Below are 19,908 nucleotides of genomic sequence, written 5' to 3' on the forward strand. Positions count from 1 at the left end.
GTTTAGGACTTTAGTTACATTGTAAATCATTTGTTGATGGTACCATACTCATTTTAGGAATTGTGGTGTGTTCTAAGGTGATTTTACCATGTGAAAAAGCCTTCTGCTGTGATATAATGAATCATGTTTGAAAGAAAACTAATATCTCATGATTTTCCCACAGTGGTTTGGAAGGGGATCTGTGAGCTAAACTGAAAGCATATTTTCTGGAAATTCACATTATCTTTCTCAGTCATGTGAGAATGAAGTCTGACATTCTCAGTAAAACATGTACATCTAACAAGGACAGAGACTGTCAGTTGATTCCTTTGTGTTCTACTGCAGCCTCCTAGAGTGTTCTAAAGAATAACTAGAGCGCTAACAGTCCTACTTATTACAAAGGTATAGCACACCTGAAGCCATCGTGATGGGAATAAAGTGGTAACTCTTAAAACATTTAATTCAAAAAGGAACAAAATGAGGGGGCATATTATGCCATAGAAAGTATTATTAGTGCTGCAGAAAGAAAAATGAGGGCACATTTTGAGTGACTTCTCAAATCCTCTTCTATTTCATTAAAAAATACTGACATGCAGTCTCCCAATGTGGCCACCAGAGACAAAAGAGCCCAAATGTAGCCCAAATATCACCCAGATGTAGCCCAAGTATAGCCCAATGACAGAATGTCCCAGAGTGTTCTAAAGAACAACTAGAGCGCTAACAGTCCTACTTATTACAAGGGTATGGCACACCTGAAGCCATCTTGATTGGAATAAAGTGGCAACTCTTAAAACATTTAATTTAAAAAGGAACAAAATGAGGGGGTATATTTTGCCATGGAAAGTATGAGTGGTGCAGAAAGAAAATTAGGGCACATTTTGAGTGACTTCTCAAATCCTCTTCAATTTCATGAAAAAATTCGGACATGCAGACTGAAACATGCACTTTGAATACCAGCAGCAGACTTCCCTGGTGAGCAGTAGCTTTACTACAGTGATCTAATGAGCAACTAGAGTGCTAACATTCAGAATGTATGGCAAATGTGTGACACATCTGAATGGAACCAAAGTAAACAAGCATTGAAAATGCAATAGATCTTTCCCTCGTTTGAGTTAAAGCCATTCTGTTTGTAATGAGGTGGCTTTTTAGCTTTGCTTTTATTAGTGTTTTTAAACTTTCATGTAAATAACATGCATCTGTATGCATATATGTATATGTATGCATGCATTTATATTTGTATTTATATAGATATACAAATTATATATGTTTATGTATATATATATATATTCACTGAAAAAACCATAGGTTTCACACCAGTTATAGTTAGGAATAAGCATTTAAAAAAACCTATGAAATTCACTGAAAAAACAGAGGTTTCACACCAGTTATAGATAGCTGGAAATTTTACTGACATAAAACCATTGAAATTCCCATGTTATAGTTAGTTGGACTCACTATAACTTGCGTGCCTGCAATGCACTGCAGATGACGTCACATATTACATCACTCATGACCTGGTCAGTGACATCACTCATGACATCACTGATGACACCATCCATTGAATGTGCGTCTTTCAGAAAAATAAATATGATTTATATATGTATTTGTAAAGGTCGATGGAAAATGAATGGTTAAATAAGTGTGTAAATGGATGTTTTTGTAAAAAAATAATTTATTGATTAACTGGCTTATTAAGTGTATCTTAGTGAATACATATATTAGCGAGTAATGTTTAAACATTAAAATATATGCATCAGTATTTCACTTTGTGTATAAGTGGCTGCATGGGTTGGTGAGTAGCTACATGTGTGTGTTTATGGGTTATTAGATGTTTTTTTAGTATCAGTATGAGTGTCTGCATGGTTTGGTGGGAGTGTTACTTAGCACATAGATGCATCAATGACTGACTCACTGTTTGTATGTGTTTTGAAGACAGCATATGTGCAGGACTGTATGGGTGTATGAGTGTGTATATGTGTGTGTTAGTGAATGAATGACTGTCTCACTAGTGTCTTTATCAGTAACGACATACGTTTTTATCTAGTATATGTGAGTATTGATGTATATAAGTGAGTATATGTGAGAGTGAGAGATTGTAAGAGTTCCTGTTTAAATAAGTATGTGTTTCTATAAGTGATTGTTTAAGAGAGTAAATATGTGTAAGTTTCCTTAGAAGTAAAGTGCTAGTGTGTGTATAGTTGTATATGCAAATAAATGGATGTTCAATACTTTATTTGCATGTGTGAGTATGTGTGTGAGTAACTTGTGGATGACTGTCAGTGTGTAACAGGATGTGTAGGTGTATCAGTACATATGATGAGTGCGTATATGTATGAGTGACTATATAAAACTGTTGGTTAATGAGTGGATGTGTATATAGATAGTGGAATTACTGATTTGGTTGTTGTAACTGGTATGGGTATCTCAGTTTTTTTGAAAATGTTAGTTTCTCTTTTTGAATATGTGTTTCAAGGGTTACATTACACTGAAAGGAGGTCTGTCACTTTCTCACAAGGATGGTGTCATCAGTGATGTCATGAGTGATGTCACTGACCATGTCATCAGCGCTGCGAGGCCTCCGGGCAGTTATGCGCTATATAAGTGGAATTTTTAATTTAATTTAATTTAATTTCATGTAATATGTGACGTCATCTGCAGTGTATTGCAGGCGCACAAGTTATAGTGAGTCCAACTAACTATAACGTGGAAATTTCAATGGTTTTATGTCAGTAAAATTTCCAGCTATCTATAACTGGTGTGAAACCTGTTTTTTTTCAGTGAATTTCATAGGTTTTTTAAATGCTTATTCCTAACTATAACTGGTGTGAAACCTATGTTTTTTTCAGTGAATTTCATAGGTTTTTTAAATGCTAATTCCTAACTAAAACTGGTGTGAAACCTATGGTTTTTTCAGTGAATTTCATAGGTTTTTTAAATGCGAATTCCTAACTATATATAAGGCCCCAAACCTATGTTTTTTTCAGTGAATTTCAAAGTTTTTTTAATAGCAAATGTCTATAGCTATGAAATGATATATCTTCGAAAATGAATCCTATATTATATATTCATGTGAATTTTTTTTTTAATGTATATTGGTTGTTTTTTTGAATTTTTTTTTGCCCTGGAGCGCTCCCGGTGCGCGCCCCGGTGAGCGCCCCAGAAAGCGTAGTCTTTTGAAGCACCCCAGTGCGCGAACCGGGGAGCATCCCGTTAGCGTCAATGCCGCGGCCGAAAACATCATTGTGACGTACCGCGTAGCCGTGTCCGCGTGATACGCACGGCGTAAACGCACCCGGAAACACTCGAGCGCATACGATCGCGCTACGTAAGCATCCGACGCGCTTACGCGACGCGCCCCTAGGCGTGCCCCTGGGCGCGTCGCGTAAGCGCGTCGGGTCATGTGACCTGAAAATAACACTTTTCATTGGTTCATAACAGTTTTGGTTTCATAATGATGAAACCACTGGTCTTGTGACCTGAAAATAACACTTTTCATTGGTTCAGGACATTTTTTTTTCCAAATGATGAAAGACCCCACCTTTTTTCCTTATTCTGACTTTGTCCTTTGACTGAGGAAGACCTGTTTTGAGATCTTTGTGGTATATTTCGTACTTCAAAATGGCTACAGTAGCAGCAGCAGCTGGAGCATCTGCACCATCACCACCACCACCACCACCACAACATCACATTGGTGGTCAAGAAGAAGAAGAGAAGGAGGAGGAAGAGGAGGAGGAGGGGAGGAGGAGCAGGTGGCTGGCAGAAGACAATACCCCATACAAACCCAAGCAGCACATTGTATGGGACTTTTTTTCCATCCCTGAGGGAAAGAAGAAAGTCAATGCGAAAAGGTGACTTGCCTTATCTGTGACATGGAACTTTCAAGAGGGGACCCTAATAAAAAATATTCTTTCGGTAATAATACCATGATTAGGCACATGCAGCGCAAGCATCCGAACAACTATGCTGCCGCAGAGATGAGAGAACTGGCCAGCAACCTTCCCCAATCTACACCCAGCACCTCCAAACAAAAACAACCCACTCCATCGGGACCAGAGACAAGGGAGACGATCCCTTGCATACAACCACGGTTCGGTGAATTCAGGATCACATGTATTTTTTGTGGTAAGACCATCTTCTATGGTGAGCAGAGCATAAAGCTCATCCTCCTTGCTGGTGACAACCACAATTGCCCCAAAAAAACCTAATTTTTTCCTGTTTTTTTTTTTGCTCCAGTTGAGCCATTTTCAATTCCCTGTTTTTTGTTTCTCCCCGTTAAAACAACAAAAAATATATAAAATACTTCATAAAAGCCCAAAAAGTACAAAATGGTCAAAAAAACAATAACAAAAATATAAAACAACAAAAAGTAAAAAAAACAGTTCTTTTTAGAACTACCTCCAATTTATAAAAGGCTACATTTTTTGAAAACTCTATCATATTTTTTACCCCATGGTACGCTCCCCAGTGCGCGTACCGGGCGCTCCCCCCGCGCAAATCAAATTTTTTTTTTCCCGCGGGGCCCTTTTATGGCCCTAACATCAAACCTAGGGGGTCAGGGGCGGTCTACCCTGCCCCCTTTTGGTAATTTCCCCCTTTGTTTTTGCCACCTCTTGTGTCTCAATCCTACGGAGACACGAGATGGCGGCCGCTCCGGACTGTTTCGAATGTTTACAGACACCCAAGAGCCAATCAGCTTTCCGTGCGCACATCACGTGGCGCACCCGGGGCGCTCCCCGGTGCACGTACCGGAGCGTGGCCATAGATATATATATTTTTTTTAACCTAAATTACTCAAAATCCACTGGAGCACATATCTTGAGACATAGCAAAGGCACATCGGGCTACCATTCCCTACAATTTTGCCAAGTTTGGTGGAAATCCATTCAACTGTTCGGGCTAAAAGTGAGGTTGACCGCCCTATGGAAATTAACATGGGGAAAACACGTTTTGGGACCCCCCTTTTATCTCGGCACCCGCTTGACAAATCCCCCCCCCAAAAAACTTTCAGGGAAGGACCGGAGCGCCGCGAGGCAAATTTGAGGAAATTTTCAGGCAGATTCCTCAACCGGCGCCAAAGTTATTCACAATAGAATGTTGAGATTTTGCATTGAAAATAATCCTAACTATAACTACCTACTGGCAACCGCCAGTAGGTAATATACATACACATACATATATATAAATGCATATTCATATATATATATATATATGTGTGTATATGTGTGCGTGTAGAGAGAGGTAGAGGTGTAGAGGTAGGTGTAGAGGTAGAGAGGTAGCGGTAGAGAGGTAGAGACTAGTAGAGAGAGGTAGAGAGTAGAGAGTGAGTAGTAGAGAGTGAGTAGTAGAGAGCAGTAGAGAGAGTAGCAGAGAGTGAGTAGTAGAGTGAGTAGTACAGAGCGAGTAGTAGAGAGTAAGTAGTAGGGAGTAGTAGAGAGTAGTAAAGAGTGAATAGTAGAGTGAGGAGTAGATAGTGAGTAGTAGAGAGTAGTAGAGAGTGAGTAGTAGAGAGTAGTAGAGAGTGAGTAGTAGAGAGTGAGTAGCAGAGAGTGAGAAGTAGAGAGTGAGAAGTAGAGAGTGAGAAGTAGAGAGTGAGAAGTAGAGAGTGAGAAGTAGAGAGTGAGAAGTAGAGAGTGAGAAGTAGAGAGTGAGAAGTAGAGAGTGAGAAGTAGAGCGTGGTAGATAGTGAGAAGTAGAGCGTGGTAGATAGTGAGAAGTAGGGAGTGAGTAGTAGAGACAGAGTAGTAGAGAGTAGTAGAGTAGTAGAGACAGAGTAGTAGAGAGTAGTAGAGTAGTAGAGACAGAGTAGTAGAGAGTAGTAGAGTAGTAGAGAGTAGTAGAGTAGTAGAGAATGAGTAGTAGAGAGTAGTAGAGTAGTAGAGAATGAGTAGTAGAGAGTAGTAGAGTAGTAGAGAATGAGTAGTAGAGAGTGAGTATTTGAGAGTAGTGGAGTAGGAGAGAGTAAGTAGTAGAGAGTAGTGGAGAATATTCCAAAGGTTGGCACAGCACCACTTGCACAATAAGTCCAATCAAATCATATCACTTAGAGTCCTTATTGAAGCGCTGAATCTTGGTGTATATTCAAATGCTTTTATTTTCCTTAAGTTTATGTACCACAGCCAGCCGAAACGTTTCGTTCTGTACAACAGAACTTCTTCAGGGCGTTCTTATTTCCTTCAAGTTATGTCGGTATCCTGTTGTCATATAAATAGATATTTCTTCCAAATGTTAGACAAGACGTAAGTACATTCTTATTCAAAGTGACTAGGTATCAATTTTACCCACACAATTCGGGCAGACTTGAGCAATTTATGGCATCCTCAAAGTCAGTCTTTCAAAAATTCCAAAGTGTAGGACATGATAATCCAAATACAAATGTTTCTCAGGAAAAGTCATTTTCAATCGTTCGGAATATCGGTGTTTGGGCAGATATGACCCAGGGACCCCCAGTATGCAAGGGGAATTAGTCCCCCCTCTGCAAACGCGCCAGTGGCCTGCGTTGCAGAGAGGTGTAAAAAGGGGCATAGCCTCATTACACTTCTGTGCAATGCAGCCCCCTGGCGCATACTGGAGGTTCCAGGTGGGCTATCTGGCCCCCAGGGGCCCCCAGTATGCAAGGGGAATTAGTTCCCCCTCTTCAAACATGCACGGGGGCTGCGTTGCAGAGAGGTGTAAAAAGGGGCGTGGCTTCATTACACCTCTCTGCAATGCAGTCCCCTGGCGCATACTGGAGATTCCTGGTGGGCTTTCAGGTCTTATATAGTTAGGAATTAGCATTTAAAAAACCTTTGAAATTCACTGAAAAAACCATAGGTTTCAGGCCTTATATAGTTAGGAATTCGCATTTTAAAAACCTTTCAAAATTCACTCAAAAAACTATACGTTTTAGGGGTGTTATAGTTAGCTGGACATTTCACTCATACAAAACCATTGGAATTGCTCCTATATAGTTAGTTGTACTAACTATATTTTGCGCTTATATCGTATGCGCTCGGGTGCTTCCGGGTGCGCTTACGCCGTGCGTATCACGCAGACGCGGCTACGCGATACGTCACGATGATGTTTTCGTTCGCGGCATCACTGATGACACCATCCTTGTGACAGTGACAAACCTCCTTTCAGTGCAATGTAACCCTTGAAACACATATTAAAAAATAGAAACTAAAATTTTCAAAAAAATAGAGATACCCATACCAGTTACAACAACCAATTCAGTAATACCACCATCTATATACACATCCACTCATTCACCAACAGTTCTATATAGTCACTCATACATATATTCACTCATCATATGTAGTGAAACACCTATACATCCTGTTACACACCGACAGTCATCCAAAAGTTACTCACACCCATAATCACACATGCAAATAAACTATTGAACATCCATTTATTTGCATATACAGCTATACACACACTACCACCTTACCTCTAAGGAAACTTACACATACTCACTCTCTTAAACAATCACTTATAGAAACACATACTTATTTAAACAAGAACTCTTTCAATCTCTCACTCTCACATATACTCACTTATATACATCAATACTCACATATACTAGATTAAAACATATGTAGTTACTGATAAAGACACTAGTGAGACAGTCATTCACTCACTAACACACACATATACACACTCATCCACTCATACAGTCCTGCACATATGCTGTCTTCAAAACACATACAAACAGTGAGTCAGTCATTGATGCATCTATGTGCTAAGTAACACCCCCACCAAACCATCTTCTATCGACTTTCACATATACATATATAAAACATATTTATTTTTCAGAAAGGCACACATTCACTGGATGGTGTCATCAGTGATGTCATGAGTGATGTCACTGACCATGTCATGAGTGATGTAATATGTGACGTCATCAGCAGTGCATTGCAGGCGCGCAAGTTATAGTGAGTCCAACTAACTATAAGGTGGGAATTTCAATGGTTTTATGTCAGTAAAATTTCCAGCTAACTATAACTGGTGTCAAACCTATGTTTTTTTTAGTGAATTTAATAGGTTTTTTAAATACTCATTTTAACTATAACTGGTGTGAAACCTATGTTTTTTTCTGCGAATATATATATGTATATATATACTAAATAATGCAAGGCTACAATACAATACCATCAGCAAAGCAAATGGCTTTAACTTAGTCAAAGGCGAGACCTATTGCATTTTCAATGCTTGTTTTACTACTGCTGCTTTCTTGATTGTTGGGAAGACCTTTAGGAGCAACGTAAATTGTATGGTTTTGTGGTTATGTATCATATACTGAACAAATGGATGAGCATGTTTAGTACTGTTTTAATGTAATCAGCCATTACTTTATCATTTTGAATATTTGAAATGGAAAGCTGCGCTATTTCAATGAAAGGATAGCGTTTTTAGGCAATGAAGCATCAAAGGTGTAAGGCACTTTAGAAAGTATGTAGAAGTTAGTGTTTGCACAGCAACAAAGAAGGTTGTCACATTGGCATTTGCGTTTCAGGTTCTGTTTGTACATAGAGAAATTGCACATAGTCTATGTGTGAACCTTCTGTGTGTTTTTCTTTTTGGCAGGACTCTGTGTACCAATTAACCAAAGCCACATCACAAGCTTCCAGCCCCCTTCAAAGCACTGATTCTTCTACAGTCCCTCACCATACAAGTGACCTGAAAAAGGAAGAAAGAAAGAAGACTTTGGAATTGGTTTTGTCTAATTTGCCAGGAGCCAGTCTAAAAAGACAGCTTTCAAGCAATTCAGGCGATTTACAAGCTGTGGAAATGCCAAGTAAATTAGTGAAAAAAGGTTGGTTTTAAATGTTCTTTCCTTTCACATTATATTTTTCTGTGGTTTTCCACAGTTTCCGTTTTTTATTCAGAATAAAACTGCAGAATGCATGCTCCTTTTACCCAGCAATTGGCCATTGTTATCAATGATCCTCTGAGCACAACTCATTGTGTTTAATGGGAATCGATGCAACAATTGGACATTTGTCCTCTAGCTGCCATGTACAGCTCGCCATCTTGTAAAACAGTTAAGTTAGGTCTTCCTTTGTTTTTCAGTTTTTGCAGTACTCTTCGGGGAATAATCTAATTCCTGCGACTCTTGCAGCATTGACACCAAAATTAATATGGTCAGTTTCTTTCTGCTAACTCACTTTTCCGAGTGAATGCTAGTGTAACACTCTACAGCCACAACCCCTCCTTCTCCTGCATGCTTGTAAGGCCCATCATCAAGGATCATCTTCACCAAAGTCTGAGCAAATACCCAAAGCTCTTCCCTTACCTTATTTAAACACCGAAGTCTTGCCACTGCTGTTCATGCCTAGTGAATGGTTTTGCCTTGACTTGCTGGCTTAATGCCTTTAATGCCAGGGAGACCTACACCAGTAGTGACCACAGAAAGGCTGTGCTCGACAGCACATTGCACAGGATATAGACTTATTCCCCATTATGCCTCTCCTAAAAGAGCCTACATGTGCCACTAAAAAAACCTCCATGCTGTCTTCAGTCAGCCCGAGCAACAGCAGAAACCGCCACCTACCTCAGTAGCATCTTTGTTTATGTTGATCATCCCTACAACAGCATGTCCATAAATTGGTATGTAAGAGAACATATCGGGTATGATAAAGTGAAATATTTTAAGCAAAATCTATTCTCCATAGGATAAAGCCTCATGATGTGGTAACTACCTAATGAAGTGCATCTTTGTGTTGTATTTTTGAACATGAAAGAATGTGTGATGGATCAGATAAATTATATATTTTTACATAAGCAATTTGTAATGATTTTTTGAGTTGTAACATAGTATGAAGCGTTACATCCAATCAGCTGAGTAAGGTTGGGCAAACTAATGAGATCTATTTAATGCAAGAGAAGATCCTCAGACCTCAGCCAAAGTAATGCCACCTTGGCCCACAGATCTTTAACTGTTTGGCTCAGCATCCCATGGCCTGATATGTTACCTCTTCAGTCTGAGAGCAGTGCTTCATACCTCTCGGCCATTCTGCGAAAGATGGCACCAATATCATGAGGTATAACATTTGGCCAACAGGAATCCAAGGCTCCCCAGCTATCTGTCCGCTGGAGCCCTCCCACCTTTCCATGATCCTTAGGAGTTCTACCATGGTAAAGAGTTCAGAGTCACCCAGTACCTTAGAGAGTATTGCCTTAACATTATGCCAGTATGCCTGGATTATTGAAACAGATCTGGCTATATGAAAGAAAACTCATGTTTCAAATTATATCTCTGATAGGTCACAGATTGTTGTCTACACATCCTCAACAATATCTTAGGGGTGTAATAGATTATGTGCAAGAATTTAAATTGCATGAGGCATAGCAGAACTGACATCGACAGTTCCCAGCATGACAGCATAGTTTTCCTCCATTACTCATCCTCCACCAGTGGTCCAAAGTTGTTCTCTATGTGACTGTGATGCAGCTCTACTCCGGAAATAATTTCTAAAACCTCATCACCTTTCCCTGAAGTATCAAATCATACGTTTACTCACCAGTGGGGCCCATAACACTGCGAGTCACTCATACACACTTTCTTATACTACTTCATGGATTGGTATGAATCAAAGGAGAGCTACTGGATCATAGGGGAGTGTCTAAATTAAGCTAAATATTTATAATATGTACACCTGCAGTTTTAAATTGTTTGTACCATGGTTTTATCAACTCGACAATTGATTCAGACACCACCATTGTTTGTCGATGGATCTGCTAGTAAAAATTAGGTTAAGGATGAACAAGACCAGCTTAATTCTCCAATCATCTAATCTTTTTTTAAGGAAATCTTCTAGCATGACCTTCATTTATTCACTTATAAATTTGTTTAATGCAAAATAGATTTAAGGAAAAGAAAGAATTCTAACTCATACATTTATTCAGTTTAATAAAAACATTTGAGAAATAAGCAAATTATTATTGAGATTATAGGACATGAATATTAGCAAAAGACATAATAGTTCCCAAAGTTCACCTCTCTATTCTCTCTAGCTATTAACCTCATCTAAAAACTCTGTATTTATTCAAGCAAAGTTAAAGTTCAGAAAAATTTCAAAATTCTTATGCCTCTGGAAAATTCAGCATTCCGGTAGCATGTCAGAATACACAGATGGAAATCGAAGAAGAGAGAGTGTTTTCTTAAGTCCGGACATATTCTTTTATACCCTTTTTCTCTAGCTAATCTATATAAATTCTGAAACATTTGGGGTCTTCAACAGATTAGTTCATTCAAAGGGTGGTTGAGCATAACCTCATCATCTTATAGTTTAACTTCTGCTAAATCAGCGCAATGAATTTCATCATTATCTACTTTGTCCATGTCCTTTAAATTGTAATATTCAGTTCCTTTCACACGGTTTTCAATACGAATGTCCATTTTGTTGGCAGTCAATCAGGTTTTCAGGGCACACTGTCCTTGAACCATTCTGCTCGGGCACAAGCAGCTCATACTAGACTTGCAGCCTTTTCTATCACACGCATGCGTACTGCATCTCAATCTCAGAGTTTATGAAAACGTCCACCTTGTTTTAGGCCTCACAGGCCAGAACGGGAACTATTATAGAAACAAACACAATTAAACGTTAATTGTTGAATTATAACCCCCCTTACTAAGGTATCACGGTTAGTTTTTACCTAGCAAATAAGCTACCTATATGCGCGTTATACTCACCTGTCTTCATGATTTTGCCACAAATGCATACACAAAGCTTGTGCCTTAGTTTTGAACGAGACAGCATCACTTAGTTAGTCGATTATGGTTGCAAAAATAAGCAAATTAGTTTCCCATGTGTACTTGTGTGTGTTTATTCTATTCTACGTTGGTTAGACTAAGAAGAATTACGATGGAGAGGCGCTCCGCCAACTGAACAACATGGACACCTACTTGCCTATTATGCCAAAGAATACCAACAAAGCATTGGGGAATATCATTCTGTCATAACTAAATGACATAATAAAGGGTTGGTGGACATCGAAGAGTTTCTATTCTTGAGACGTTTGAACCCAACCATTCCCACCTTCTACCATCTGCCGAAGGTGCATAAAAATAAAGAAGCACCACCAGGGAGACCCATTGTGGCGTCGCAGGGGAGCCTTACAGAGCATTTGTCCATCTATGTCGATTTCTTTCTCTTACCTCATTTGAAGACTTTGAAATCGTACATTCGTGATACAACGGATTTGTTGGATAAATTGGCTTCACTGCATTGGGTGGAAAGCTACACCATGCTGGTGCTTGACATCACCAGCCTGTACACCTCGATAAAGCACGAAGATGGCCTTCTAGCCTTGAAGTACTCTTTGGACAAACGTCTGTTGAAGTATACAGAACATAGTGTTATAGTTTTGGAGTTTGTAAAGTTCTGTTTGTCACATAACATTTTTTTCTTTCAGACACAGCTGTACAGACAGATGTCTGGTACAGCAATGGGCACCTGCTTCGCCCCCAGTTACGCAAACTTGTTCGTTGGCTGGTGGGAGGAGCAGGTGGCCTGGGGAGTGGCAAACAAAGAGTGGACTGAGAGTTGTTGGGTGGCACCGTTTCATAGACTATTTGTTTATCGTGTGGAACTGGCCCCCAGAAACAGCTAGAGATTACATCAAGGTCCTAAATAGGAATGTAGTTAATCTAGAATCCTCAGGAGATGTCAGCACCACATCTGTCAATTACTTGGATGTGAATATCTATGTGGAATACAAATGTGTGTTTCTTGACTCCAAGATTCACTGTTACATAAGCACTCGAAACATTTGTTCATACTCTTTTCAAATAATTTTCTTCACATATTATTCATGCCTTCTTTTCTTTAATTTTCCATAGATCTCTCTCCATGAGTTGACGCCGTAACTCATGGAGAGAGAATACGCTGTAGCGGTTGTTTGAAATGCACACGTATCGGGTACAAGATATTAGAAGCAGCATCTAAGAAAAAAAGTCCCCTGAGGAAGAGCAGTTATGCTTGAAATGCATCAGGCATTTAAGGAATGAGAAAATGCAATGAATCTCGAAAGTTATGATTTTGAAAAACGACATATCTATGGAAATTAAAGAAAAAGAAAGCATGAATAATATGTGAAGACAATTATTTGAAAAGAGTATGAACAAATGTTTCAAGTGCTTATGTGACAGTGAATCTTGGAGTCAAGAAGCACGCATTTGTATTTAACATTACTCCCAATGATCAGTGGGAGATTCACATAAGGCACCCCAACCACACTGTGAACAACATTACAATTTGACAAGATCATTATTTGAAATTTATCGAGTGCAGAGCCACATCCCAATTGGTTCTATCAATATCTATGTGGATTCAGGCCAATTGAAGATTAGACTGTACCGAAAGGCGCCAGCAGGTAATTCTGTTCTTGAAGCCTCGAGTAGTCATCCCACCAATTTGATCAGAATTATCACCTACGGGGAACTTCTCTGGATTAAACGTAATTGTTCAGATGACAGTGAGTTCCAGATTGCTGCCAGGGTCAGCATGCAACGTTTTAAGATACGGGTTACAGTCCAGGAAATCCTGACCAAAGCATTCAATAGGGCTAATATCCTTAAAAGAGAGAACCTATTGAAGAAGAAGGACACAAGCAGGAAGGACTCATTGAATAGTGTGGGGAAGTTTCGCCTCATCTCTACATTCTCTAAGAGTGCTACATACTTGAAAAAGATATTGAGAAAAAGTTGGCACATACTACAGACTGACGAGGTGCTGGGTACTGATCTTCCTCCTAATCCTTTAATTACTTTTAGGAAGGCAAGGTCTATAAAAAATGACCTAGTACACAGTTATTTGACTGACACTCCTAAATCTGCTTTTGGCCCCCTACAAGGGTTTTTCCCATGTGGGAAATGTAAAGCCTGCAAGACCAGTAAAAGAGTCCTTACATACAAAATTCCTAGTGTAGGAGTACGTAGGAACATTAGAAGGTTCCTTACTTGCACCACTCCCTATAGTGTTTATTGCCTCACATGTCCATGTGGCCTACGTTATGTAGGGAGTACCATCCACCCTATGAAAATTAGGATATTAGAACACATGCGGGCCATTGCCAACTGAGATTAAGCGTACCCGGTTGCATGCCATTTTGACAAAATACATCAGCAAAACAGGGATTTACTAAGCTACTTTGGGTTAGATCATGTACCCAGTAATCCTAGAGGCGGGGATATATTGTTGCGGCTCCGTAGACTGGAGTCAAGATATATCATTGATCTGCAAACAAAGACTCCATTGGGACTCATTAGTAGTGAGGAATTAGCCATCCATCTGGGAGAATGATTCCCCAATGTTTGTATCGCTGAATAGTAGAGGAACCTGTTAGAGAGGGTCTGATAGTGATAATATCTATAGCATCTGGATTGATTTTGAAGAATATGAATTTTTTAATAAACTGAGATCCTTCACTGTCCAGATGCTCACTATCTTGCTCGTTTACCTCTCTGTATATACCCTACATCTTTAATCTTTATATCTTTAAATCTTTCTAGAAATTCTGAATAAGCTTTTGCGTGTAATATAATGAATTATTGAATTGATTTTCTTCTCTTGTTCTCTTTCTTCTACTTTTTTTACTTCCTCCACTCTATCCTTTTTCTTACCTGTTGTAAATATGTATATATATTTGAATGTGTATGAGGCCTAGAATAGGCACAGGATTATGAGTAATGACTCGGATGATTTGTTTAACACCATTTGTTGAAAGTCCATTCAGGGCAGGATTGAGCACTGAATATTTATTTCGTATTGTGTATGTATGCTGCCCATCAGTGGGCTCTATTGAATTTCATTATGAATTATGCGAGCGCTGATATAAGATGCTGCATGATTATCTTGTTTGTCTTATTTTCGACATTCAAAGATGCCGCTTATATATTTTGCCTGGGCCATGGCGATCTTCTGTTGTCCCTTGTTTATTTTGTTGAACAAATGAGTGTTTATATGGCGCTTCGGTAAACAGAAACCGAAACGTGTCTGTTGCTGCTGTGTTTGTTGTCAATAAAAGACTCAAACGGCCCCTGTGAGTGCTTTTTTCCTTATGGATGGAAATATCCGATGTAAGGGAGAGTGAAGCGGGTATATATACATATACATATACATATATATATATATATATATATATATATATATATATATATATATATATATATATATATATATATATATATATGTGTGTGTATGTGTATATGTATATATGTATATATATTACAAAAATATAATGTGTGGCCCACATCATATCCTAAACTGTGTCATTGTAAGTACCAGATGTTAGCATTTACCAATTCATTGGGACTCATTTTAGCAACATTAGAAGTATCAAAGGTTTGTGAGATGTTTAGCCTAGTGATCCATGAACTAGACACCACCCTTGTGTTAGTCCCAAGGTGCCTAGAAGCAATGTTACATTCTGCTTGTCCAAGGAGCTCCCAAAGTGCTCTTTCTGGCATCTTCCTAAGTAATATCCTCCCTGTCAGTTGATGGGTGAGCCTCTGGGTTGGTGGAAGTGCCCATTTGTAGTAGGTGATTTACAGTCTTTTCCTATACCACTAAGAGCGGCATGGGAAAAAAACACTCACCTCTTTGGTCGGCCACATCTCTCCTCTGCTTCCCTTTCCACTAGTCCTGGAACAGAAGCAGGAAACAAACAGGCTCCGCCCAAGCCAATCACGACGCTGCTGTCACCATGACAGCAGCGTCACGATTGGTCTGAGTGCTGTCGTTGGGACCTCAGAATGGGACTAAGAGCCTGTGCATGTTCTCCAGCTAGGCTGGAGTACAGGCTGGTGGAGAACATGCAAAGTTTGGCCAGCACAAGGTGGCCAATCATGCACACTGAGAAAGTGCCCCAACCACTCCTCCTCCCTGCTCTATCAGCAGCCTAGCCCTGCGCCGCAAAACTGCCTCAGCGTGTGAAAATAAAATGATAATAACATTGTTATTTCATTTTATTTTTCCTTTTTTGCACTTCTGAAAGCAGTGAGGTGACACTCCTCCGCCTTAGCGGAGAAGCCACCCCTGCATTTTGATGCTAGTCACTGAAAGGACATGCTTACATTACATTTGCCCCAGTATTGGAACTTTCATAGATTCCCATGCTTTGTATCGTTCCCCGTCGTCGGAATGGGAGCCTCGGTAAATAGAAAATACCTTAGTAGTAAGCACAAAGTGAAAAAATAGGCCTAGGCCTCATCTCATTTTGTAGCTTATCCACCTCTTTTTATAAAAGAGACCAAATTCTTGCAGTAGCCAATCAGAGCAGCCTCACCCCATAGAACCTTCCTGAGAGAGCCTCAGAGCCTCAGATTTTCTACTTCACGTTGTGCAAGGGAGTCTCCATTGAGCTCTGCTCAATTTTCTTCACTTCTGAGGATTTTTCTTCAACTTTTGCCTATTTTTTCGTCATGTCTGACAAGGAGAAGAAAGCACTTTTTAGAGCCTGTGCTACTTGCTCAAAAAAGAGGTTGTTTGTTGAGGACAAACATGAAGACTGCATATACTGCTTATATCCGGATCATAAGGCCACGGACTGCAAGATTTGCAGAACCTTCTCCACCAAGACCTTGAGGGACAGCGAGGGACGTCTCCTCACTTGGCAACAGAAAATGAAAGACCGCAAGGAACTTCTGTCTTCTGACAGTGAGGGCTCCTCTTCGATGGTGTCATCAAGAAAATCGAAGAAGAGGGGTAGGTCTCCCCCTACTACATCTGAGGAGCCCCTTGTCAAGGCCTTACCTGGGACCTCTGATAGGTCTGATAGGCCTGCTTCCCAAAAATCTCCTCACCACGGTGAAAAGGAGAGGCAGGGAAAGCTTTAGGAGTCGCAACCTTCAAAGAAGGCTAAGAAGATCGTCCCTGTGACTTCACCACCCTCTGACAAGGATAGAGGGGTGAAAAAGCCTTCTACTGCCACTCAGGAGGTTGTTTCAGACAAGAAACAGCGTTCGTCGACGGTGAAAACCACAGGTGCGTCGACGATTTCTATCAAGAAAGACTTGTCCGTAAAATTGGCCTCGTCGACAGGCTCGTCGACGACGGCTGCAACGACGGCACCTGCGCCGTCGACTATGTTTAAGACGCCTGATGCCTGTTCGTTGTCGACGAAAATGACTTTCTCCACATCGATGACGACGAGAGCCGCTTCGGCGACGACTCGGACAACGTTGACCATGTCAACGACACCTGTCACCTTGCTGCTGACGACGAGTTCGTCGACGGTCCCGTCGACGATCCATCCATCGTTGACGATTACCATCTCCCCGTCGACGACTCAATCCTCGACAACGAGCGCAGTTTCTTCGTCGGCGCCCCCGTCGACGAAACAGTCTCTGAAGATACTACTGTCGACTACGTAGTCGACGACTGGAAAAATTGTTTTTTCACACAGAAAGAGACAAATAACACCGTAATTACATCTCCACGACAGGTCCAACGGTTTCCTCCTACCCTATTGCTGGATGAGGATTCTGAAGAAGAGGCTTATAACGATTTTGGCCAGGCTTATAGCTCTTCTGACTTACAAGTAAAAATACAAGACATCAGCTCTGAGGAAGGGGAAATGGAGCAACAACAATATGTTCCACAGGATTATTATGAACAGGAAATGCCAAGCATGCAGGTACCTTTGCAAAAACCTCCACGCCAATCTCAGCAGGAGATGGTGGCGATGCCATCCACTCTCATCTCTGATCTACAACTAATGTTGCAGGACTTTCGGAGGGGATTTCCTACTCCTCAGGAGGTTCAACAGGTACGCCCTCCTACACCTCCACCTCAGTTATCACAGCCTGTGGCAGGACACTCTTTGCCTTCAAGAGGGTGTGACACAGAGCCCATAGAACATCCACAAGAGGTGGTGCCCATTCGGGACGATACAGATGATGATAATGCCTCATCGGATGTAGATCAGCAAGTGGACCCTGACCAAGACCAGAATGTAGACTGGAATCAGGATGACCTTCGAGATCCAGATGTCACAGGGCCTGATACCGCAATCTCTCCTCCAGCAGATATCGGAGGCTTTCACAACTTGATGGAACGAGCTTCCAAGAGATTTGGTCTTCCGGTTACCACAGTTCAGTCCGAATGTTTTTTGTACGATTTCAAAGAACCATTCCGGAAATCCGTACGTTCAATCCCCATCATTGAACATGTTTGGTCTGAAGGCCTAAAAGCTATGCAGAATCCGGCCACGGTCCTCCCGGTGCTCCCCAGACTGGAGAAAAAATATAAGGCCCCAGAGGGCAGCCCGGCATGCCTACTAGGTCAACCAAAACAGGACTCGGTCATTTCCCAGGCTGCACAGAGTAAATCTAAAAACCCATCCACGCCGCTAACGACGCCACCGGATAAAGAGGGCAGGCGTTTGGACAATGTTGGAAAAAGATTCTCCACAATGGCCAGCCTCCTCGTTAGGGCGGCTAATGCTTTGGCGATTCTGGGGAGATACGATCGCCAGATGTGGTGTGACCTCTCCCAGTTCGTGGAAGAACTTCAGGATGCATCTAAGGACGAGGTCAAAAAGATCTTACTGGAAGGAGAGCGAGCCTCTTCTGAGGTAATCGACTGCGCTATGGATATAGCAACTACGGCATTCCGAGCGCTAGCCGGCTCGGCAGTTCTGAGACGCCAGGGTTGGTTGAGAGCCACGTGGTTCAGACAGGAGGTACAAAATAAAATTCTAGATCTGCCATACGATGGGGAGATGTTATTTGGCAAACACGTGGATGACGCCCTACACGGCATAAAGAAAGATACGGATACGGCCAAGTCCTTAGGAACTTTACAATACCGCAAAGTGCCCTTCAAAGGAGCAAGAGGAAGAGGATTCTCCTCCTATAGAGGCGGCAATCAGCACCGCTACTCTTCCAGCTCACAACCTGGCCAAACATACAAACCCCAGTATTCTCAGAGGGGTTCTTTCTCTCGCCAGCCGCCGAGAGGACGACAAGGGCAGCAGAGGAGAGATAATACCAAGAGACAATAGCGGCCAGGTGGCTCTTTCTACTGTTCCTGTGCCCTCATTAACACCAGTGGGGGGCAGGATTGCCCATTGCCTCAACTGGATGGTCATAACAACAGACCAGTGGGGTCCTAAACCTCATCAAGAAAGAACACACGTTGGAGTTCCAAGATCTTCCTCCAACGAGAGCTCCAGACGCCTTTACACCCAAACATCTGAAACTCCTTCATCTCGAGGCCCACCAACTCTTCACCAAGGGGGCAATAGAACCTGTACCTCTGTCCCAAAAGGCGAAAGGGTTCTATTCCAGGTTCTTCCTGGTTCGGAAGACGAAGGACAAGTGGCGTCCGATCTTAGATCTACGGCAGCTCAACACTTATCTCATCAAGTTGTCCTTCAGGATGATCACTCTTCAGGACATCCTCCACCTTCTCAATCCAGGGGACTACATGGCGACCCTAGATTTGGAAGACGCTTACTTCCATGTACCCATTCATCCAGCTCACAGGCAATATCTTCGATGTACAGTAGGCAAGAGCCATTTTCAATTCAAAGTACTGCCTTTTGGTCTCCAGTCCGCTCCGCGGATCTTTACAAAGGTACTGGCTCCGGTGGCAGCCTTTCTCAGAAAGCAGTCTTTCGAAGTCTTCCATATCTGGACGATTGGCTGCTAAAGGCTCCTTCGTTCCAAGAGGCGTCCAGGGCAGTCACGGGCTGCAGACAGCTGTTCGAGCAACTGGGCCTTCGGCTCAACAGAGAAAAATCGATTTTGCGCCCCTCCAAAACAGCGAAGTTTTTGGGTGTGATCCTAGACACGGAGTGCTGCCGGGCTTTTCCTTCGGAAGAGCGCCAAACCAAGCTAATTCTTTCAGCTCGCCTTCTACAAACACGGAAGTTTCTGTCAGTTCGCAAATACAAATCGCTTCTCGGATCGATATCATCCTGCATACCATTGGTACCACACGG

General features: G+C 41.4%; 1 protein-coding gene across 1 annotated transcript in view; it reads left to right on the forward strand.

Moving 5' to 3' along the window:
• Positions 1 to 19,908, forward strand: part of LONRF2 (LON peptidase N-terminal domain and ring finger 2) — a 309,292-nt gene that overhangs the window by 97,912 nt on the left and 191,472 nt on the right. The window contains exon 5 of the mRNA XM_086934724.1: positions 8,545 to 8,773. Within this exon, the coding sequence (XP_086790850.1) occupies positions 8,545 to 8,773 (229 nt within the window). The remainder of the gene's footprint in view (positions 1 to 8,544; positions 8,774 to 19,908) is intronic.

Source organism: Lissotriton vulgaris, chromosome 8 (genome assembly GCF_964263255.1).
Source record: "Lissotriton vulgaris chromosome 8, aLisVul1.2, whole genome shotgun sequence".
Taxonomy (NCBI): Eukaryota; Metazoa; Chordata; class Amphibia; order Caudata; family Salamandridae; genus Lissotriton; species Lissotriton vulgaris.